This window comes from Drosophila eugracilis, unplaced genomic scaffold (assembly GCF_018153835.1).
Source record: "Drosophila eugracilis isolate 14026-0451.02 unplaced genomic scaffold, ASM1815383v1 contig_47, whole genome shotgun sequence".
In the NCBI taxonomy this organism is placed as follows: domain Eukaryota; kingdom Metazoa; phylum Arthropoda; class Insecta; order Diptera; family Drosophilidae; genus Drosophila; species Drosophila eugracilis.
Genome location: NW_024573338.1, coordinates 1849245 through 1872754, shown reverse-complemented (window position 1 = coordinate 1872754; position 23510 = coordinate 1849245). Strand labels below are relative to the sequence as shown.

At 40.2% G+C, this 23510-nt stretch overlaps 4 protein-coding genes across 9 annotated transcripts in view; 2 read left to right on the top strand and 2 right to left on the bottom strand.

The window, feature by feature from the left end:
- Nucleotides 1–69: 69 nt before the first annotated feature.
- Nucleotides 70–3386, bottom strand: LOC108109540. The gene is made up of 6 exons (XM_017218109.2): nt 3270–3386; nt 2682–3200; nt 828–2303; nt 591–769; nt 327–532; nt 70–261 (listed from the first exon to the last, which is right to left on the bottom strand). The coding sequence occupies exons 1-6, from the start codon at nt 3315–3317 to the stop codon at nt 110–112; spliced, it is 2580 nt and encodes an 859-aa protein (XP_017073598.2). The 5' UTR covers nt 3318–3386; the 3' UTR covers nt 70–109.
- Nucleotides 3387–3721: 335 nt separating this feature from the next.
- Nucleotides 3722–4886, top strand: LOC108109480 (zinc finger protein 239). Its single transcript, XM_017218009.2, has 2 exons — nt 3722–3900; nt 3962–4886. The coding sequence occupies exons 1-2, from the start codon at nt 3766–3768 to the stop codon at nt 4874–4876; spliced, it is 1050 nt and encodes a 349-aa protein (XP_017073498.1). The 5' UTR covers nt 3722–3765; the 3' UTR covers nt 4877–4886.
- An 8-nt stretch (nt 4887–4894) lies between these two features.
- Nucleotides 4895–6071, top strand: LOC108109481 (fibrinogen beta chain-like). Its single transcript, XM_017218010.2, has 3 exons — nt 4895–5130; nt 5188–5790; nt 5848–6071. The coding sequence occupies exons 1-3, from the start codon at nt 5024–5026 to the stop codon at nt 5975–5977; spliced, it is 840 nt and encodes a 279-aa protein (XP_017073499.2). The 5' UTR covers nt 4895–5023; the 3' UTR covers nt 5978–6071.
- An 81-nt stretch (nt 6072–6152) lies between these two features.
- LOC108109479 (kin of IRRE-like protein 1) overlaps nt 6153–23510 on the bottom strand; it is a 109919-nt gene continuing 92561 nt past the window's right edge. For 3 of the 6 annotated variants that reach the window (XM_017218007.2, XM_017218005.2, XM_041819151.1), the window contains exon 16: nt 6153–8241. In XM_017218007.2, the coding sequence (XP_017073496.1) occupies nt 6901–8241 (1341 nt within the window). In that variant the 3' untranslated portion in view covers nt 6153–6900. Of the gene's footprint in view, nt 8242–10507; nt 10613–19619; nt 21884–23510 lie in introns of those variants that run through there. The other 3 variants (XM_041819152.1, XM_041819154.1, XM_017218006.2) reach the window with 3 other exon arrangements.

The following is a 23510-nucleotide window of genomic DNA, read 5'->3' as shown; positions in this document are numbered from 1 at the left end:
TCAGCAATATAATGATTCCAGAGTAGTTTATCATGTTGGAGCTCTTAAAATCTAAAAAATCGGATTTCCCATCATATCATGCGGTTCACGTGGAGTATATAAATTCGGATTACAAGGACATAAGTTTCTCAATCAGGGCTCGCGATTTAATCATGGCTATATTGTTCAGATAGTTGACGCTATCAACATGAATTGATTGATGGACTTTTAAAGCCTCTGATAAGTAAGTGATCTGAGCTGCATTCAGTTTATGTGGAAATTCTGCAAATGAATGAAGTCAATAAATGTGATAAATGTATGAAAATAAAATGTATAATAATCCGAACCGTCAATCACACACAGACTTGTGTTACAAGAAGTGGTGAAGTCTAATGGATAGCGTCGAATATCCGACTCAGTTATGTTCTCAACATTGGTGTAATCCAGGTACAGTACCCTGTACTTAGTCTCCTGCTGTGCTGTGGTTATAATTTGCTCCACTCGTCCACGATGCCACAAACCCTCAAATCGGGCGAGCACATATTCCTTAATGCTGTCGAAAGGGGATTATTATAAATTATTAGAAGAGAAAGCTGAAGCTTCATATTTACACAGGTTTATAGGGATTTGAATCGGTCATTTTTGACAGACGAGTGTGCAATTGGGAAAACTCCGAGGCGTATCCGCTGTCAAATGCTCCAAAAACGCCGCGTTCCTTTTTTGTACTGTCCACAACGAATACATCGATGCCATTCTTATTTTCAATGGAGAATCGTCGCAGCTCAAAGGGCTATTAAAAATTATAAAATATATCGTATAATGATATTCACACTACATAATAAACTCACAGGTTTTAGGACAGGTTCGTTTTCCGGCATTACAATCCCATTTACTTGGAGATTTGTTTTAGAAAAAGGCATCGAATTCAAATTCTCATTATGTTTTGGTAACTCCAATGGATGTGCTCGATCACTTTTGGTACTCGCAGCTGGCGAAGGAGTTCTTGAAGCTAAGCATTGTTTTAGAAATTCTTTTACTTCTTCATCTTTTGGTTTTGATAAAGTTTCAGGAATTCTTTTGATCTCCTGATCAGTAAGAGTTGGAAGTTGATCTCTTTTTGGTACGTCATCTATTAAACCTGGTTTAGAATTAAAGTTATTTCTTACATCAACTTCTTTAGTTTTATCCTCTTTGGTAGGTTGTTCAGTTAAAGTTTTGCATATTTCTTCTACAGGTTGACTGGTTTCTTTCGATTCCTGATTGGCTGATATTTTCTTTTCATTTTGAGAACCTGGTGAAAGTTCTTTAGGAAGCTCGACGGCAGGCGAATCTATATTATTCTGCATAAATCCGTGTAAATGTAGAAATTCATTCAACATTTCTCTTGGATTTAATTTCTTAGCATCTTCTTCATTGACAGTCTTATTGTAAGCACGTAAAAAGTCAGCAAAAAAATCATTGGGGATTATTTTTTGAAAATTATTATTAGCGTTGGGAGTTTTTTCTCCTTCAACCTGATCGTTCTTTTCCTTTACGTTTGCATCGACAACTTTTATGGATTCTTGTGTTCCATTTTCTGCTTTTGGAGCCTCTGATTTTGGTTGTTCAGTTTTACTTATTTCTGATTTCTTTTCAGACTGAGTGACTTTGGTAGTTTCCTGTTCGGTTGGTCGACTCTGATTTGTTGTCTCTTTAATTTTGTCTGTGACAGACAGGGGGTCCTTGGGATCGCTCTGACTCTTAATTTTAGTCTGTATTTGTTCTATCTTTTTTTCTTTAGCCTCAAGTTGAGTATTGTTGGCCTTAGGAACTATTACAGCTTGATTATTTTTGAGAATTTGTTGATTAGGTGAGTGACTTGGATGAGGCGTCTCATTCGGTTTATATTCAATTGGGTTCCGTAAAACATTTTTGTTGGTGCAGAACTCACGAATTTGTTTATTTAATGACATTTTCGTTGTCGGATGAAGTAGTTCCACATAAATGGCTCCATGGTTTTTTTCAAAGATTGCCACATACTTCAGGCCCTCGAATTGAGAGATGAACGTGGTGACATCCTCAGTGACAGCGTAGTTCTGCACATCCTTGAGCTGCACCTGCAGACTAAAACAGGGTAGCAATATAAGCTCCTCATTGATCTCTCTCATATCCGAAAAAGTTCCCGACTTTATGATCCCATGATCCGGAAATACTAAGCGGATTGAGTTATTGCCGTAGGTACTCATCACCTTGGCACGGTGGTACATCCCATTGGAGCGAGCCAGGCAGACGGAATATGGCCTTGGCTTTGACAGTCTGGGCAGCTCAGATCCCATGGCATTAATCTGTGGAGATTGCAAGTATTTTTAAATGGGTTATACTTGGAAATTCATTGTCAAATTTAAAAAAAGAAGTTTCATGTCAATAACTAATTTAATAAATTTCATATTTAATTTACTTTTCATTTATATTAAAGATTATTTAAAAATTTAATAGTTCTTTATAAAAATGAATAAAATGTAGATTTTCAATAAGAATGACTCAAAATTATTGCAAAAAAATTAACAACAATGTTCATTAAGAAAATAAATATTATTTAGGATAATAAATATCCATAATTTATTTTGATTTTGAAAGCTTTATAAAAAGCACGTATTTTGTATATTTTTTGTGTAAGGAAAAATCTACTTGAAAAAGTTTAAAAATTCAAACGTATACAAAACCTTTTCGCAGACTTGGTTAAATGCCTTGTCAGCAGTTTCGCTGGCATCGCGTACATACAACCGATTGGCAGATCGGAATCCCGTGATGTACACCAGACTATTGTTCGGCGGCACTACCGCTTTTGGCGTAGAAGCGTTTTTCATTTTATCTTTATTGCCAATGTTATCCGAGACGATTGGAATCGGAGCCTCAATAGGAGTTTTTGATGGAACATTGCTGTTATTGCATATTTTTTTTATATCCGGAATGATCTTTGGAAATGTAGCGGAAGCTGTTTCAACTTCAATTTCATCAGTATTAACAGAACTTGCTCCCTTATTCGACGATAACTGCTCGTTGTTCTGGTAGATCGAAAATGAATTGGGATGAACTAAAGCGGGGAGCGGGAAGCAGATGTAACGATGACGTGGCCAATCCTGGAGCTGGCAGTTCTTGGAGCAGTAGAAATCCCCGCAGCGCTGGCAGATTCGCTCCGCTGCGATTGCGCAAAGGACGCATTTTCCTTTTCCTTCCGGAATCTGTATTATTTCAAAATTTTGGCGTTTCCTATGGGTTTTCCTAAAAGCTATTGCAGACTTGAGACTCACCTGGGGAGCGCTGTCTGCTTTTTGAGCTAGCATTTTTTGGCACTCCATTTCCGATTTAGTCACCAAAAGGATAAGTTTCCTAACGTCAAAGCTCGAAAAACGAAATACACAACTCGAAAGTGTTACCGGCTGGTGAATGCGGGATTTCCCACTTACAAGTTTACAGCGTTCTAAACCGGTATCCCAAAAGGTATTTATTACTTTTGCCGGGAAATTTAAAAATACATTGGTATTTTTTATTTAAAGAAAGTGGTAAGTAACAATCTAAACTACATATAGCGTATTATAAAATTATAAGCAATATAGGGGTTTTAGTCAACTACGATATATGTTTTCTAAATAAATGGTTTTAAAATAATTATATAAGCCATAAATTGTAACTCAGTGTAATCAGCTGTTTGGCTGCTTTTCGGGGTGAATGGTTATTGACAATGCTGATGGTTCCGAAAGAATCATCTGTTTAAGGATTTACATTTTCGCAAGTTAATTATTAAATATGTCGGTGCGATTAGACGATTTTCTCTGCCGAGTTTGCCTTCAGCAGGATGAACTACTAGTGGACATCTACGAAACTGTGGAGGAACTGCAAATGGATCTGTGCACTTTGCTAGAGACTTGTGGCGACATCAAAGTGAGTTTTTATGTGCTAGTTTTATATATCCCCTGCTATTTTCATAATTTATCCCCGCTAGGTGGATCACAGGGACATACATCTTAAGTATCTGTGCCAGGAGTGCACCAACGAGCTACTTATCGCAGCCAAGTTTCGCAAGAAGTGCGCGGAGGCCGAGAAAAAGTTACTCGATAAGACTACCAAGATGAATATGGAACCTGTGGTTTCGAAGGAAATCATAATTTTCGATCCGAGCGACTATATGGAATCCGCTGGGGAGGATGAAATAATACCCGCTGATGCTTCCGGCTGCAACTGTCATTATTGTGGTGCAGTTTTTCGGCAATCCGCAGCACTACGTCGGCACGTAGAAAAAGTCCATGCCTCAGTTACCATATACGATTGTGAGAAATGTGGCGGATTCTACACTGAGCATGCTAGCTATCAGAACCACAATTGCTCAACTGGATCCAAGAAGAACGTCCAGCACAGGTGCAGGGAGTGCGGTAAGCGCCTAAAGTCTGCCTCCAGTTTAGCTGTCCACATGCGCCTGCATAGCGATGAGAGGCCCTTCACCTGCGACTTGTGTCCCAAGAGCTTTAGGACAAATGGATCCCTGTTAGCCCACCGAAAGCGACACCAGCAGCTGCTGCAACATGAGTGCCCCCATTGTGGCCGTGCCTTTGGAGAGTCCAGCAACTTGCGGCGTCATATAATGTCTCGGCACACGGACGAACGTCCACATCCATGTACCATCTGCCAGCGTAGCTTCTCCAGAGTCTATCTACTTGAATTGCACCTTCGGACGCACACTGGTGAGCGACCCTACGCATGTGACTATTGCGACAAAAGGTTTGCCCAGTTAGGAGTCCTTAAAAGCCACGAGAGGATTCACACCGGCGAACGGCTACACCGCTGCCAAGTGTGCGAAAAAACCTTTACAAGGGCGGGACAACTCCGAAAGCACGAGATTCGTCACGAAACCGGACAATGATAATCTGCAGGCGTCGATTTTGGCCAGTGCACTCTGGTGCGGTCAAGGTAAAAGCTATCAGCAGCCTTATCAGTGGTTTCGGAAGCATCATTGAAAGCCAAGGTGATTCTTTCCGACCATAACTGTACAAGTCATCAAAGCGAAAAGATGTTCAGACATGGAGTGGCGGTTGTAATAATTCTAGTGGGGCTTTTGGCGGAGGACAGTCTGTCAGCACATCGGGACACTCGAGGAGTACATGTAAAATTGCCGAGGTAAGAAATTAAATAACATTATTAAAGTAAACAGCGAATTATTGTATTATTTTTCAGCAGTGCCGGTGCTGCTGCCGTTTCCGGAGCAGTGCGTAATTTGAAGGAGAAGATAGAGCAGCAGACGGAGGTTCTAAATCGCCTAGCCAATGCCACGGAGAAGCTGTCAGAAAAATCGGGCATCTTCCTACGTAATTGTGCCTTGACTGACATCCATGGCTATACTCGCATTCAACTGGAGGAAGGCAGCCGACCATTCGACGTCTTTTGCGAACAGGCTCTTGACCAGGGTGGATGGACTTTGGTTCTGCAGCGATTCAATGGCACTCATCGCTCCGCAAAAGAATTCCGTGAAGGGTACAATAGCATTGTGGATGGCGAGTACTTCCTGGGCACCGACAAGTTATACGCGTTAACTCACTCACGAGACCACGAGCTGCTCTTCGTTATGGAGTTTGTAGACAGGAGCACTCTTACTTACCAGGCACAACGGTTCGTTTTGCAGAACCCCATGGCTCATTTATCTTGGGAAAAGGAGCAGGACACCCCCCGTTATAGTTGGTCCTTGTGGCAGCAGGAGACCGCTCGCTTGCCGGAAGGAAAATCATGGCAGTGGGAGTCATCGCAGAGCTGTTCCTCAGATTTGTGTGGCCCGGAGAAATTGTGAGTGCACTGATTTTTTACATATTCTAAATGATAAAAAATAATCTCATTTTCTAGCATGGTTTTCCTTCTAAAGTGGAACTTCGCTATACCGAACAGTAGCCCAATAATGGGACGTCCTGCTATTCGACTATTTAAGCTTCTTCTCCGCCCATCCAATGCCTACTGGACTGTTCGAAACCCATGACGTGATTAATGAATCGGTCTTATTTTTCCTACAAAACTGATTTGATCTTTAAAATAAGTTAATATTCCATTAAATACCCGACCCAAATAAGTCATTTAATCTTGGTTTTGCCTTTTCAAATACTTTATTGCATGCAGGTAAGAGTTAGTAATGTTTCTTCTTGTAATTGGTTTACATTTGCTTTGACTTGCAATTATCCTAAAAGTTACAACAAGTGACGCAGTTATATGCTATATATATATATATATATATTTCCGAATAATGTTTAGATGTATATCGGGATTGTATGGTATATTCTTTGATGAAGTTAAATTATAATTGAAGAGACAAACAAACTTGTACTCGGTAATAACTAGGCTGAGAGAGCACGATTTGCCGTTTGATTTTCATTTCATATCTAAGCCCGCTCTCGGGGCATCTTCGATCCTATTTGTACAATAATGTATATGAATATTTATATATATATGGTTGTATATATAAATATGGTTAGTCATCTTTTGATTTGATTTTCATGCATTTTCGATTAATGTACTTGTCTTAATTTAATTACGGATAAATTACGAAATTAGTTTAGTTCATCGGATGCTATTCCTCTGTCTTTCTCGTATGGCTCAATTCTCTTTGGGTTTGCTTCGGGTCATATCTTTGTCTTCCATTATGGCGGCGGGATAGCTGCACTTGATCCACATCTACATCGGATTCGTGTTCGGGTTCGGTATTAGGGTCTTGATCATATTCGAAGGAATAGGGGGGTCAGGTCGTTTTTTGGTTTTTTTGATTTTTGGGGTCATTTAGTCTACAAAAGCGTCGCCTCTGGGTAAACAGAAATACGAAAAACAAATCGATTTAATATCTAGGTGGGGGCAAAAAACTGGTCAACAGGTGAGAAACAGGTGCATAACTGGGTGCCCAGTGATCCTTTCTTACAGCGCTGATCCCTGCTCTATCCGTCGCTGATACTTACGCGCCTGTACGCTCAGATCGTCAAGAAGTAGTTCACTGGAGGACTTGGATCGTTTGGGGAATATAAGGGCCTTGCGAAGAGGCGTTACATGGGCTATGGCCACCTGGGAGCGAGATTGTGGCTTGGGCGGTGGCCTCGGCGCTCTTTTCTGCTTGTGGGATGGCTTTCTCAGTTGCTGAACAAAGGACTTACTAACGGTGGAGCCTCTGTTGAAGTCCTCCGTCTTATTGAGCGCCACATCGCCAGAATATTTCTGCAGCGTCTTGTTGTCCTGCGACTTTAAACGCTCGAAGAGATTGGTGAGAGTTCTGGAGCGAGGTGGCGAGGGGGCGGGATACTTATTAAGGTTCAATTGGGGCGTGCTGTGCTTGGGCGTTCGGCCAGCTCCGACACCCGCGCTGGCCGTGGGCGTGGTCGAGGCTGTTTGCGCCCGACTGGCGAAAACCTCGTCATCCAGTTCGCTTAGGCTAACCAGCATGTGCTCGTCCTCGAAGAGATCATCGGTATTGGTCTGCGTTTGCGTCCCCTTGTCATCCTCGTTCTCGTCATCATAGCAGGAGAAAATCTCATCAAAAGCCGCATTCACTATAAATGACTCGTCCTGCAGCTCCTCGTTATCCTCGAGGCTGGCATGCTTGCGCAGGGTACCGAATAAATTCTTGCGATAGTCCTCAAAGGTGGACTGCTGTAGTTGCTCCCGGGAGCGATCCACTCGCTGCGATGGCTGCCAAAAGCTGGAGGCCAGTGTTTGGGTGCTGCAACTGTTGGTCAAAACCCCCTCGTGCAAGGATTGCTGCTTTTGTGGCTGCGACTGTGTTCGTGAGCGTGCTTTTTGCTGATGTTGCAGGTGTTGCTGCTGCAGATGTTGCTGCTGCTGCAAACGCTGGCGGTGCAATTGTTGCACCAGCCGCTGGCGCATCTCCTGCGAGCGGCGCTTCAGCTGGCTGTACTTGCTCTGGGTGGTGCCGCCGGTGGTCTCATACTTACTCAGCTCCCGGTCCGGATGGCGATCCTCCTCCTCCGCCAAGCGACGTTGCAGGGCCAACGTTTCGAATGTGTGAACCACACTGCCCACATGAGTATTGATCTCTGGTATGCCCAGATCTCCGCTAAAAAGATCGGCATTACGTCTGGTCAACGACTTGGTGGCATGGCCATGACCGGGGGCGTGGCAGTGGCGCAGGGGCGGCACTGGACAACTGGTATCGGGGGGATATTGCTCGAGAAACTCACAGGAATCCTGCTGCCAGAGCAGATTGCCCAGTTCGTCGTGACCGCTGCATCTGGCCTGGGTACTCGACTGGAGGTGTTGTTGTAAGCAGTGTGGTTTTTGTTGTGTGTCGATGTTGTTGTTGTAGATGTTGTTGTGTGGTTTGAGTTGAGTTCAGTTGGCAGATATTTCAAGCAATTCGTTAATGAAACAAATAAACAAAATCTTATTAGCCGAGTTGGGGACAAAACACGGTCTGCTTTTTTTTTTGTGGTGCTAAATTTGGTGGCTGGTGAGCTTTTTTTTGGGGGTTTTCTTCTCTTTTTTTTCGGATTCTGGGGTCATGGGGCGAGGGAGTGGTGGTGGTGGTGGGCCTGGCTTAGGTCTACAATATATAAGTAACTAGTTTCATACGCTTATCCATTCTATGTACACAATTAACAATAAGCTGCATATATATGCCATTTAAATGGTCTTTCAATTGCCCTTTGACATTTGCTACGAACTAAATTAGTTTATAGACTAGGTAAATATTCAATTCATTTAGAGGCTATCATCTCCATTCGAAAACAACAAGCTGCCCAAACAGTTGGCATTCAAAACACTTAACTCCTTCCAAGCCTCTTCTCTATATATGCGGCAGCTGTAAAAATGGCAGGAATCGTCCTCCGGCAGCCGCAAAATCAAATTTGCATTGCAATCTGGAATGCATCTTGCATCTTGCAGCTCCAAATTCTGTTTGCAAATTCTCTCAATCAAATGAAAACTTTCAACCATTTGGCGAACACAAATGTGTGTGTGTGAGTATGTTAGTGTGTGCGTTCTTCAAATGCAGGTATTCAAGGGGTGTCCCAAAATTGGTAAATATATAAATATTGTATTTATAATTTTAATTAATATTCGCCGACTAGTATGTTAAATAAGTGCAGTTCATATGAAACTTGAATCCTATTAAAATAGCTCTTAATGTGAATGTTAATAATATTGGGTGGGTTTGGGTTTCCATTGGAACTTTGTTTACTGTTATTGTTTAATGATGTTTTTAAGTATCAGATACTGTGCCCTTAACCAATTAACATAAATAATTTAATGTGTATGAATATTTCATTTGTAATGAATATATCAAATCTACAAGAATGCCACAATGAATTATTTCAGGAATTTCAAAAGTAATTATTGATAGAATGACTTTGAACTTGAGATACATAACATTCTTCTGCATTATTATTTTAATGTGATTATAAACATATCAAATAATAAGACAATATTAAGACATTTTTGGCAATATAGTATAGTTTTCATAGCTCAGGGCATCAAATTATATGAAAGAAAACTCAAGTTTGACTGTAATCATTCTAAAACTTATTAAAATAAAAAACTCCTATTCTTTTTGGGACACCCTTAACCTTCCATGTTAATAAGTGTATGTGTGTGCCTAAATGTGTGCTGGTGTCTAATAATAGTTATTATCAAATGGTAGGCTATCACTGGAGCTGGAGTAGTGCTGCTGCTGTTGCTGTGGTGGCAGTGGCAACACTTGATTGCTGCAACCATTGCGCTTTGCCGACTTGCCGTTGCCGCTGCATTTTTGCTGTTGCTGCTGCTGTTTGTGGAGGACTTTGAAGTCGTCCTGAGACTTGCTGCTGCTACCCTTGGAACCGTGCTTGCCATTCTTGTGCCCCTTGCCGTGTTTGGTGTGCTTCAGGCTGTGGTGTTGCTGCTGCTGTTGATGTTGCTGGTGAACCTGTTGCTGTTGCACATGCGGGTGGCTGTAGCGATCGCTGCCGTGTTGCGGATGGTAGTGGTGCTCGATGTGGGCAATATTGCTGCTGCTGTGGTAGTGCTGGTGCTGCTGGTGTGGCAAATGTTGCTGGTTGTGGTTGCTGTTGTCGCTGGCAGTGCCACTGCTGCCGTAGCTGTAGATTTGCGATTTGGACTGACTGCGCAGCGGTTGCTGTTGCATGGTGGCCACACTGTAGTGATCCAAACTATCGAAGGTCTGCAGATAGTGGGGATTGATCTGGGTGCAATAGTCACCACCGCTGTTGTTCTTTTGCTTGCGGTCCAGGGTGTTGCGTGTGTTGTTGCCGGGATGTTGCTGGTACGTCAGATGTTGGTAGTGTGACTCCTGTTGCTGTTGCTGCTGTTTGGCCCCGTTTTTCAAGGGCAACGGTGGCGGCTGAGGGGACTTTCTATGGCCACTGGACTTGAAGCTATTGTTGCCGCTGTGCAGGGTCAGGCTGTTGTTGCTGTTACTGTTGTTGCTGTTGCTGTTGTTGCTGCTGCTGCAATCGGACTTCGTCTTGATGGCCACAAACGCATTGGGCAGCGGTGGCAGCAGAGGCGGTGTACCGGTGGGCGTGGCTATCGTGGTCGATGGCGAGCTGGCCACGCCCACATCCCGTTCCCGTTCGCGCTACGCGATGTGATGACCGCCAAATGTTCGAAGTACCGGAACGCTCTGATTTTTGGTGGTGTTTTTTTATCGGGGGGGTTGTTGTTGTTGGTTGTGGTGTTGTGGTTGTTGAGTGGGTGGTGTTGTTTTTTTTGGTGGGTAGTTCACATTACAATTGTGGTGTGCGTTGTGTGTTGGTTAAATGCGCATTTTGGTTGGTTGGTTGGTTGTTGTTATCGGAAAATGAAATGTCAGAGCGTAAAAAGAGACGAAAAAGGAAAAGAGTAGACACTTATCATATAAGTTGTGTATGATATAAGTATTTAAATATTTTTGCTTAAGAAGAGTATACGTAGGTGTCGTGGTGTAGTGAGTGTTAGTGTTCGGTGTTATTTTTTTTATCATTTGGGAAATTGGGAAGTGCGTCCGTTAACATTTGTCTTTACTGTGTTTTCTTTTTTGGTCACTAACCGTTTGACGGTTAAGTTGGTAATTCATATATATATATATATACATATATATATGTATTTATATCTAAAGTTTGACTCACTTAAAAGTGCTAGGAATAATACGAAAATTATAAGTTAAAATCAGGCACTTGCGGGCTACATTAATATTTACAGAGTGTTCTAGGTGCACAATCGTATCCAGAAATTGGCCAGCGCCTTGTGAGCTTCAAGACAATAATTATGCAAAACGTTCCACTTACATTAGGGATAGCTGCAGGTGCTTTTTCGGGAATTTCATGCTGTGGGATGCAAGGATGCAAGTTGCAAGCAGGGCATTGGGCGTTGGGAAAAAGGCTAATTGGTGAGCCAAAACTTATTAAATTCAGCTGAAAGTTAAGCGAGGAAACACCCACACAGTTACACATGCATAAAACGCTAATTAACCAGGCTAATTTGAAAAAAAGTGAGCACCAAGTTTGCATTAAGTTAAGTTAAGTTAAACGAAGTTATCGCATTTAAGGACTTTTCGTGACTTCTGTTTGAGGCTGGCGTGGTATATAATTTTTGTACATTAAATTAAAAAAGTTTCCGCCCCTTTGGCAGCAGTAAGCGCAACTGTTTTTTATCTCTTTTTTCTTCTATCCTGGCAGCAGCTTCCTTCTGTCTGAGAAGCACTGTAAATGCACTTTATGCATAGTCAATAACGCACTCGCACACACACACACACAAACATACGCGGAACACATGAAAGCGTTGGTAAAGAGAGGGGGTGAGAGGGGGTTAGAGGTTAAAGAAAACTTTCAGTCGCTCACTCAATGCACTCTCAAAGACACTACAGGGTGCACTTGTCGAGCAACTTGGCTCAACGGAAAAGTTGACAGGCATTGACATAATTTTACGCGCAATGACGACTTGAAGGAGCCGCAGGATGTGTCTGCATGTCGCTGGCTCGAGCTCTCAAGTACTCAAGTGCCACACCCCACTAACACTGCCACTAACATAGCCATTGCATTTTCTGCATCATTTAGTTACTGCTACGAGTACATTCGCAAATTGATGGAAATTTAATAGACCTGCCACATAATTGTGGCTAATGATGGATGACTGCGAATCGAAGACCATCTGCTGTTGCCCGGAAAAGTCCACAAACAAAAATCAGGGAACGACGGAACAGCGGTAGCAACATCATCAACAGCAGCAGCAAAAGCAGCAGCCGGAAATGGGAAAATGGGAACGGGAAAGGGACGATGGGTGCTCTCGGCGGAAGTTCAACTCAGTGCCACAAAAATTTGAAAACTTTGTAAACAAAACTTTGAACTCGGCACTTTTGCTGCTGGCGCGAAACGAAACGAAAAACATCAGGCGACGATCCGCAGGACCTTTCGGATAAAAATGGCTGAGCACCCGCGCGCACTCTCCTATTCCCTGTTCACCCCGGTTGTCAACTGCACAAAGTTTTCCACACGGCAAATGGTAACTGAACTTGCTCCAAACTTGGATGAGGACCAGGACAGGCACTGGAGTTCAACTGGAATCCACTCTGCACACAACAACAAAGGCGTTCATCAATTGTCCAGCGGATGTAGAGTTCAGCCAAAGAGCGGGATGGGAAAGGGGTTTCTGGGATGAGATGCAGATAGAGAGTGAGCAGTGACAGCGACAACGACGACGACAGTTGCAGCCAGGCTTCCGCTAAGCTCGGCTACATCCGCCCCCGAAATCACCGACTCTCCTATTATCTGATTTTACACACAGAGAAGAATGTGAACGAAAAATTTTAAAAATCTTAATGGAATGCTAAGGTGTTGTGAATATTAAATGATTAAATTAAGTTTTATTAGTAAAAATTCAAAATAAAACAAATTAACCAATTCAAAACTAAAAAATAAATAAATTGATAGAAAGAACTGTCCTTTCTTTTCTCTCTGTGCACCCATACTAGCACACCGATCAAAGCTAACTGCACTTCAGAAATGGCTTCTATCTGCCATACACAACACTACAAACTACAGAGATGCCGAAGAAAAAAAGCGAATTTAGAAGAATATTCTTTTGTAAATATTACTTTGTGCTGCTGTTGGAGAAGTGGAAGATGGTCCCCCTCGTTCTGCATTTCATTTGAGGAAAATGATACAAGTTTTCCCCACAGCTGCTGCTGTCCATAGCCTACATTCCAACCCCCTACCCCCATTTACATCCCGATTTCCCACCCACACGCATGCCAAGTGTTGTTGCTGTGCTTTGGTGCACTATTGTAATAACTACGAGTATCTCGGCGAGTGTTTGAAATGCGTTTACCAAAAACTTTTACGGCTCTGCCGCTGCGAGAGTGCAAGAATGTTTACGGTTTTCTTTCTTTTCCTTTGCAATTCGCGGAGTGGGTGGTGGTGGACTGTCACTTTCTTATTTCAGATTTAAATAAAACGGCACGTTGTTGGAAGTGCATAAAAGATTCCCAAAATAGTTTGCAAAGCTTTATTTTTCCCAAGAGGAAATAATATTGCAAATACTTTCCGCTATACTATAGTTAAAAGGTAATGACCCGTAATGGCTATGCTCATTTTGCATTATTTTACCAAATTATTAAAGATAACTAACTGTTTAATAAATGTAACATTTGAAAATATGAATTTATTTGCTAATTTTTAATATAGCAATCTTAAAAATAACAACCAAAAAATTCTCAGAAAATAACCTTTGTTTTAAATACGCATTTGCATTGAATAATTCAGCACATTGCATTTAAAATGATCTCCGTTTTACTTCCAATTTGTAGGTTTTAAACAAAAGCGTCATTTTGTTGTTTTGAATAAGAGATGCCCGAGAAAGTATGCAGCGCTTTATTTGCTGCGGCTGTGGCAAAAATATAGCGCATACGCCCTGTTGTAAATACGCAGTAATGGCCCATAAAAGATAGCATATTGAAGTAGTAATTGTCGAAAAGCCCAAATCACGCCATAAATTACCGAAAATGTATGTCCGAGAAATATGCACAGTGAGCGCAGTTTAATTAAATGATTAACACAGATATTTACAGCACGAAAGTGGCTGGGAAAAAAAAAGGGGTCTTCGCACCTGCCAGGACTTCCGCTTTAATGTCGTACACGAACATGGGTCAACAGGAAATACAAGTTGCGGCCGTGTCGCTTTCATCGTCCTGTTTTACCCGGTGTTCCCTATAAACATACATATATACTGAATACACCGGTATCCTGGTGTCCTGGGCAACGGTCAATTGCTTTGCTTAAACAGTCGACAGTCGGCGGTTTGGCCGGCGTTTGTTTTGTTTGCTGATTGCGCAAATATTTGCGCAGGCATTAAACGCAGAATTGATGGCCAAACGGTATGGTATGGTAAGGTACGGAACCGTGACCAGTGAAGTCCGGCCGCAATATAAATTTAAATATTAACGCCCCGACTTAACGTCGATGAGTCGCCAGTCGTAGTCGCCAGAATGTAGTCCTCCTGAACCTTCGTCGTAGCCGCCTGTCTGTACGTATTTTTGTTTCATCCTCCGTCTGACTTCTTGACCAAAGTGAAAGGCAAACGTTTGCCTTAATGTTAACAGCCTCGTTACTTTTTATTGCACGCACCGCACCAAAGTTAGAGGTCGAGGGTAAGCCAAAAAAAAAAAATATTTTTGTGTGGTCATTACCGCCCTGGTAACAGAGAGAGAGTGAGAGAAAAAGGTACCAAAATTGTGATTATGAACACAAATTTGCGCTTAAATTGCGGGCATTTTCCTCTCACTTCTGTTGGTTAAGGCGTTGCCGTTTTTTTTTATTAAAAACCGCCAAGTCATTAAATTTTATTACAAGTTTAATTTTTCAATAAGGCTGCATAAACGGGGGAAAAAAAGGGAAAATCCAAATTTTATCTCTAAGACGAAGGCGGCTTTTGCAGCGGTTTTTAGTGTATTTCAAAAGGGATTGAATGACCTGGAAAGTTTAAGGAAATAACTTCATCATTTGCTCTAGTTTATTGTTATGTTCAAGGTTGTTTGTTTTAAGGACTGGCTTAACTTGGCTTTAATGCTCAATTGGTGCTAATGGTGGCTTTCAAGAAGGTTGCAAAGTCTATTTATTTATTTATCCCCATAAGTTAGATTCAGTTTTTATTTAACATTTAAAATGAATTCAAGTGTATTAAAATGTCCATTAAAGTATTAACTTTTAAAAAATGATTAATTATTGCCTATTTGTCTCATTGCTAGCTTAGTTAGTTTCTTTTTATAATGGATCATAAACTTTAATCCGCCAGATAATTCAATATAATGCTGTCAAAAAGTTATGCCAACGCTAATAACTTAATTCCACGTAGCTGCATTAGCTGTTGTGTCAAAAAGTGACTTATTAAGCGGAGGTTAAGCACACACGCAGACAGCATCACCGCACAGGTGTGCAGATGCGATGATGCCAAAAGGTGAAAAAGTCGACGAAAGCGGGTTGCGTATTTGAGTTAGTTACACGGCCACTAGTTGGGTATATTTACTATTTAACTTGGCTAACCCACGTTGAAAAAGAAGCAAGGCGGTCGCGTAAAATTCAAATTTCATGTGTTGTGTTTGCCCGGAGCATATTAAAAAATAAAATGCACCTGCAAAAACACACACACAGCCATGTACGCAGACATAAATTACATTTATAGTGGTACAGCCGGCGGAAACTTTACTTTTCCATGGAGCATGCCATTTATGACATCCGCGCTAAAGTGCCGAAAAAAAAATAGCAGGCAACGCATAAAAAGCATATTAAATGCCTTTCGCCTTACGCCGTTGTTCGTTGCTTTTGTCTTCGCAGTCTTATAAGACTATAGACTATGGGCTAGAACCAGAATCTGTGGCCAGAGCCGGGGGATTCCAGACGGAGTCCAGGATTCGACGAAGGGGAGGCGGAATAATCCGTTGTCTGGAGTCTGGGGGGAATTTTGTTTGTCATCTTTTAATGGCGCAATTAGAGCGCGCAGAATGCGTTTACTGAAATCTGAGCGGCTGCTGTTGCTGAAGCTGCCAGGAGGCGTCATAAAGGATTTTTAATAATAGCGCCAAATTACAATAGACAACACACACACACACACATCCATACACTCGAACACACAATCGCAGCAAACACATGGCAGCAAATTGCGTATACGGCGTGTGGCACTTTGAAACAAAAACCGAACCACGACAATGCAAAGTTCGGTCGATGGGCGTGGCAGTTGTCTGCCAAGGCGAGTTCGACTCGCTGTTTGTTGTTAGCTGTAATTTGATGCGCCATTGTTTTCCTTAATCCCACTGCACCAGCCATTTTCCCTCTTGGTTTTCCTCGTAGTTTTTCCCCTGTCAGTTGAGATTCTTTTTTGCCCACTACTACGTTTAGTTTTCGCTTCCAAGCCATTGCTATGCAATTTCGGGCACCGCCTTGAGGGTAATTTATGCGCGCATTGTTTCTTCATTTTGCGAGGCTTGTCATTAGTTCGCAAGCCGGTGGGCGGTGGTGTCAAAAGTGGCTGCACTGCACTGCAGGAGCAACAGCAGTATCACCAACAGCAGCTGCACGAATTTATGGTCTGCGAGTTGTTTTGTTTCACGTGGCTTGTGGCCCAGAAGTAAACTTTTCCAACCCGCCATGTCATCTCTTCTGGCATTAAAATTGTTTTCTGATTCTCAGAAAAGAACCCATTGCCAAATGGCTGAATTAAACTCTTTAAGGCGATGAGGCATTCGACTGGCTCGATGAACTCGAAACGGAAATGCACACGCAATAAATTACGGGGGGCATTGGGGAGAGTCGAGGAAAGCTGAAGATAGGGCGGTAGTGCAACATAAATCCATTTTCGGAAATTTATGGTACATTGAACTTATAACGAAATACAATAAAATCTGCATGCCGTTCGACAAATGCAGCGAAGACTGAGGACTTTTCAGACGGAAACAACGGAGCATGAAAATAATAAAATTTATTAATGTCGGCGAGCAGTGAACTGCAGTTACCTCTTTGACAATAAAGATATTTCTAAGGTTGAAAGATTTTCTTAAACAATTTTAAGCATGGCTTGGAGAAAAGAACCTTAAAGAAATCAGCCTTAAAAGTTGATCTCTTTGTAATTCTTCTAACTATAGTTTCTGTGGGTTATAAATATGCAATATATTTAGATTGATATGATCTTATTAATACTAAATTGGCAAATAAGTTAAGTAAGGTGCTATTTTTTATAGGGTACTTTTGCAGCTCGTCTCCATTGAATTGGATAATAAGTTTCCTTGGAATTTTCCAAGCTGCCCTTTTTCCCTACCACCAAGGACCAGCAGCAGCAGCAGCAGGCAAATGACGTAGAAGGAAAGCAAAAGAAGTCCAGCAAAAGATATAATAAAATTAATGCCAGAGCATTATATGTTCTTTCCCCAACTCTTATGTTTGTCAGTATGTCTCTAGCAAGGGCCTGTGTCGACGTGTGTTTGTCAATGCAATGAGCCATTAAGACGTCGTTGAAGGAAAGGCTCACAAATAACGAGGCCATAAGAAGGCAATGACGTGGGAGTCAACTATCTGGGTGGAATAAATCATATGGGGCCATATTCAGGTCGGTTTGCACTTAAGCTGCGTCTTGAGATGATTGTTAAAGGGAATGTGAGATATTTATGGAATTCATCTGGGCAGCTTTCATCATCATCAGTACTTACTCGTATTTTGGCTACTGAAAGACTTTTTGCCTTCCATTTGATAGCTCACAAGGCGCTTTTCTTTAGCTGGAAAATCTCTTATGCCTACTAGTCTATATATAGTTATATACCATATAAAAGTTTCAATCAAAAAGTGGTGCTGAGTGCAACGAGCTTAGTTTTCTTTGTGCTAGTTTAGTGCAGAGATTGTGAGAGAGACGGACGGGTAAAAAATGAAAATGCAATTGGAAAACTTAATTATAAGTTCGATAATAATAAAAGCAAAATAATGGCCAATGCAGAAAAAACAACTTTAAACCAAGCACAAAAACGAACGGGCGACAGATAGAGACATATATATTTTAAGAGAGAGAGATTGGTAGATAATAATAATACAAAATTATAATTTTCATTTATGGCTGCAGGTGAAATGCTTAATTCAATTTCAGTCAATTTATGTTAATGTTTTTTTGCTAGCTAAAAATATTCGAAATTGCAATTAACTGAAATGCAAAAAAGTATGTACGTACATTAAAAAACTTTTTCTCTCTCCAACTAGTTAGGAACAACATGGAAAAAAAGGCTAAAACGAAGTTGCTTGTTGCCGTATGTAAATTACATTTTTCGGGGAAGGAGTGGTGTGAGAAGGAGGTGTTTGGGGCTGTGGTGTTGGTGGTGCTCATCTGAAGCTCTAAGGGGGCTAAAGGGTGTTAAAATGCACGGGTAATTATGCCTGGCTTAGAGGCTATGACAACAAAAGTGTTGGAAAAAAAAGATGGAAAGGTAGTTGAGGGTATATAGGAAAGTGGGCGTGGTTAGTGTGGCTAGTTTCGGCTGTTATGTTGCTCTTGTCTCTTTTTGGGTGCTAGTGGTATTGGGTGTTGGGGAAACATTAATTCATTTACAAACTTAAATTGAACGTGAAATTATTAATTGCTTGCTTAATTAATTTATAATGAGTTTTTCAGTGGCATCTGTTTCGCGTCGGTGCAAGAGAGAGAGAGAGAGAGAGATAGTTAAAGAGAGATAGCTAGAGAGTGGCGGTGCAGCTAGGCGAATTGTTAAAATATCAAGTATGCGCAGTGTGTGCCATGATTAGGGAGCAAAGGTTCGGAAAATGTATGGAATGCCGTGTTCAAAGAGTGTACTTGAGTGTTTCGAAGTCTGTTCTTCTAGACAGGTGTCTTGCGTGTTAGATGGAGTTTTCAGTTTTTCTGTGGGAAATTTTCATTTTTGTTGTTTTTTTTTTTTTTGGTTATCACAAGAAAGACATTCAGTTTAACATTACAATATTATGCACTGGATGAAGCGTACACTAGTGGCTAGATTGTAGGATAATTCATCGGTTTTTTGGTTAATATTTTAGTTTTATATATAATTATGTGTATATGTAGTAGATATATTGGACACAAGTATCGAAACGAAAATGAGTTGAAAGTAAAACTCCAATAAAACGTTCGTATGCCGCTTGCACCACATAACAAATCATGACTCAGCTCATCGAAAGTTTGTAGAGTGTGTGGGGAATATATAGGTAGTATATATATATATATATAGGTAGTATTGTAATTGGCAAACCACGATCATCAATCATCAATCAGCGAGCGAACGAGCGAACGAACGAGGAACGAACGGCAGCAACTTCCGGCAGGATATATACGTATAGAGATATATATATATATAATTGTATATGTGTGTTCTTTTCGGGTGTGACTGTGTGTGTGTGTGTGTTTACTTGGAGGTATAAATATCAAAGGAAAATTCAATTCAGTTCATTCGCTTATTATTACATCATCGAAAGTTCATCAAAAGAGAAAGTAAAATGTAATCCTTTACATAAATATTCATAGTCATTAATATAAGGTATACATGTCGTATAGGTGGATTTTATATATATATATATAGTCAAGGTCAGTCAATCAATCAATCCATATCAATTAAACAATTTACAAGTATGCGTATATATAATATAATATATATATATAGAGAGAGAGAGACAAGAGACAGAGAGTGAGAGAGAGAGAGGAGCAAGACGAGGGGTTTTCTGGCTGGATGGGGTTTGCTCACCAAGTCCACGTAATCAAAACTAAAAACACACTTAAAAACAAAAATGTACTTTTAATTTAAAAGCTCTAAAAATTGTTAATACTTCTGCAGGACTTTCTTTTATATTTTTTTTGGTTAACTGCTTCCTATGTCGGAAGAATTGGTTTCTTTTTTTTTGGTTTTAAAAGCTTTTCTCTAGCCGAATCCTCGCTTCTTTCCGGTGGCCTTCACTTCGGTGTTCTTATATTTTTGGGTACCGCTTGAAAAGAATCTCATACGTGGAAATTGGTGAATGATTATTAGTATACTAAGTTCGGTTAACACAAATCACAGACATTACTTAAAGAAAAGGTTTTGCATTCAAAGTCATATACAAATTCAAATTGAAGCAAATGCCAAGTGGTCAGAGTGTTGGTGGAGTGAGTGTTGGGCGGTGTTTTTTCATTTGGTTTTTGTGTCACGCAAAGTGGGCGTGGCCAGCTGATGAGATCCAAGATCGATTTGTATCTATATATATATAAGTATTTGTATCTACTAAACGCGACAATCTCTGTGTATGTGGGAGTATTGGTATTCAATCAACTAACAGTGAATGGATGGATGGATGGATGCTGAGTGGTAGTCTGCGCGCAGAGCTTTAAAAAATTCATAACGCGGGGCGGGTAGTAAAAAGGGGTGCTGAGGGGAAAACTGAGAGCTCTGCGTTCTCATGAATAAATCAGAACTCAACGGAGAAAAAAACATAAGGAGGGGGAATGGGGAGAGAAAAAAACATGTTTTATTGTTTCATATCCATCCATACATACAAAGAGAAAATTATCCAAACGTTTGCACAAGGCACATGGCACACACACACACACACATACACACGCATTTGCGTACGCATACACACACACACACGAGGCGCACACATCGACAAAGTGGGAAATACAATGAACGAAATCAATATTAATAATAATGCCCAATGCAATATTAATGGGAAAACTCAACTGCAAAAGTATTAAGGCACACAAAACTGAATGCATGTGAATACGAGTATGAATAAATATTAACACGCACACACGCATTCGCAATTAAATTGTTTTTATTCGTTATAAATTTGTTTCATTCATAATGTGTTACTTATGCTTTCTTCCTTCTTCTTTCTTCCCCTCAACGGTATTGGGTTTTTTGTTTGCTTTTTTGTTCTTTTTTTTCTTTTTTGCATTTTCTATAAATTACTTGCTCTGCATTATTAATAATTATTGTATAAATATTTATATAACTTATTTGTTTGCCGGCTTTTTGTTTTCAGTTTTGTTTTGCTTAAACAATTCCATGAAGATTGCTATATAAATGAAGTACAAACAAAGTAGACAAAATGCCACAAACACGAGACAGAGAGCTAGAGCGAAAACTGGGAATATAATATGGATATTTAAAACTAAATAGTTACATACATATGTGAGTTTTGGGAGTAAGGGGGGGGGGTTAAAGAGAGTATCTAACTATTGGCCAGTTTAACTAACTTTCTGCAGGGACGGTAATTCAAGGTTCTCTACTAATCTAATCAAGGGATTTCTGCATTTTCATAAGTTTAAATTTATGTACTTCCTCTATAAGTTATGGATACGTATCAGGGGTTTAAGACCTAAGCTCCAGATGAATTTTTAACTAATAAGAAATTTTTACTAAGTAAGAACGGCTTATTTCTTAATCCCAATTCTTGTTTCTAAGATTAAAGTGTGATTATGATTAGTAAAATACTAAAAACACGACCTGCAGGGGCTTAATAAGTGGAAAACCATCCCAACTTAAATAAACAATCGTAAGAACTTGGTGCAAGATATTAAACTTGACAGAGGGGTGAGTAAAACTGTTAGGAGTTGCATTTAGTTAGTATAAATAAATAAATAAAGAAAATACATAATTGGATTACAAAAATCAGATTCATTTTATTGAAATCATATCAGTTGCGTTTGCTAAAATCAAGACTAAGATTAATAATATTAAATAAATTTATTTATACATAAAAATAAATTAATACAAGGTGCATACATTTATACATTGCATTTAATTGTTGGCCCAACGAAAAATCATTTTCGACTTGGTTCAAATATCGGTCACATCTTTGGCCTTAGCCAGATCTTGGCTCGACTTCTTTATTTCAATTTTAATTGGCGTCTGCAAACGCTCGGTTTCGTATATTTTGACCTTCAACTAAACGGAAGGAGGGAGGGGGATAAATGTTGGTTTGCTTAATACTTAGCTTGGTATATAAAAATAACACACAAAATACAAAAAAGTGTGGTTGCTTATGAAGAACATTTAACATACAAATCAAAACAAATAATCAAGCTCAGAGCCACTAAACCGAAAATATATTGGTTAAACACACACAGATGGGTAAACTTTGATCATACACCATACCAAATGAGATTGCCAAACAAAAACAGGATTTAAGTACTTTCGACAAATTGTTACTCATTGTTTCACACGCAAAAAATAAATAAAGAATATGAAATTAAACTGAATTGCGTAACAAACATTGTGCCAGGTGGATAAAAATTCCGATAATTGTAACATGAATAAGGCGCATTTGCTCTTTTTTTCGTGTGTGTCCGATTTCCATACTTCCCCCCTGTGATTATTAATTCTATCAATTAAATAAAAAAGATTTTTCGCTACATTTTTTCCTTTTGACTTTAATTAATTTCTGTGCGCGGAATACATTTTAAAGAGAGAGAATTGCCTTTCGCAATATTCATACGCACTTATTTATGGCCTGGGCATGAATGCAAACCAATTTTATGACTGACAGCGGAATGAAATTATTAAAATTGCGCATTATGATGATTGCTGTTGTGGTAATGGTATTATTATTGTTATTATTTGCACTGCTTTCTGATTTGTTTGCCCCTCGATGCGAGTGGGGTGAGTGGATAAACGGATGGCCGGCTAAATGGATCGAAGAGCTCATCTACAACCTTAATTGCTTGTAATTAACTGTCATAATTGCGCAAAAATTCTGTTTTGAATTCATAATGCGTGAAGATGTTAGTGAGTATGAAGATTAAAGCTCACTTCAAGGAAAACTTCTAATTAAATCCCTTAGAAAATTTCTGATTAATTTCAATTTGAAATTAATTTAAGCTGCATCTTGAAACCCTTTTTCTGGTGGTTGTGTGTCTGTGAAAATGTGCTCTTGCTTTTGTGAATGTGAACATTTCGAGTGCATTCATGCGTCGGTGCCTGTGATGGTGTGTGTTTTTGGGCAGTGCCTATGGGTGTGTGTGTGTGTGTGTGCTGGCCAAAAAGATACCTTGAAATACCTGGCAAGTAGATTTGGATTTAGCCAACTTGTTAGTCAGTTACCCAATCATTAATTTGGCATTGCCTAACCAACAGACATTTTTCAAAAATTCTCAAAGTGGCCCTCAAGGCTGTATGTTGCAGAAATATGTTGCAAGTTGAACTGTGGCAGGAGCTAATTGGATTATGCGATTAGCTCAAGTTTAAAAGCCCACTTTTTCTTCTTGTTTTCTCAAACTGATTGGCTTGGATAAACTGAAACTTGATTTCAAGTTGGGATTTGTTGGCTTGAAGGCAAAAGGCGCGTGAAATTGTTAAATGGTGCACTGGTGCAACTGGTTTTTAGTTGATTTGGCCAAATTTCGCTGGCGCTTAACAAATTGCAGGGCAATGTTTGCCCTGGCAGACGGATGGGCCAAAAGTTTTGCCTTGGGTTCGGGGCCATTTGTCGGCCAGAAGTTGCAAGTTGCTTGTGATTTATGCACTGACAGTTTGTGGTGCGTGTCTGGGCCTTTTATTTATGAGTTTTGTTTCG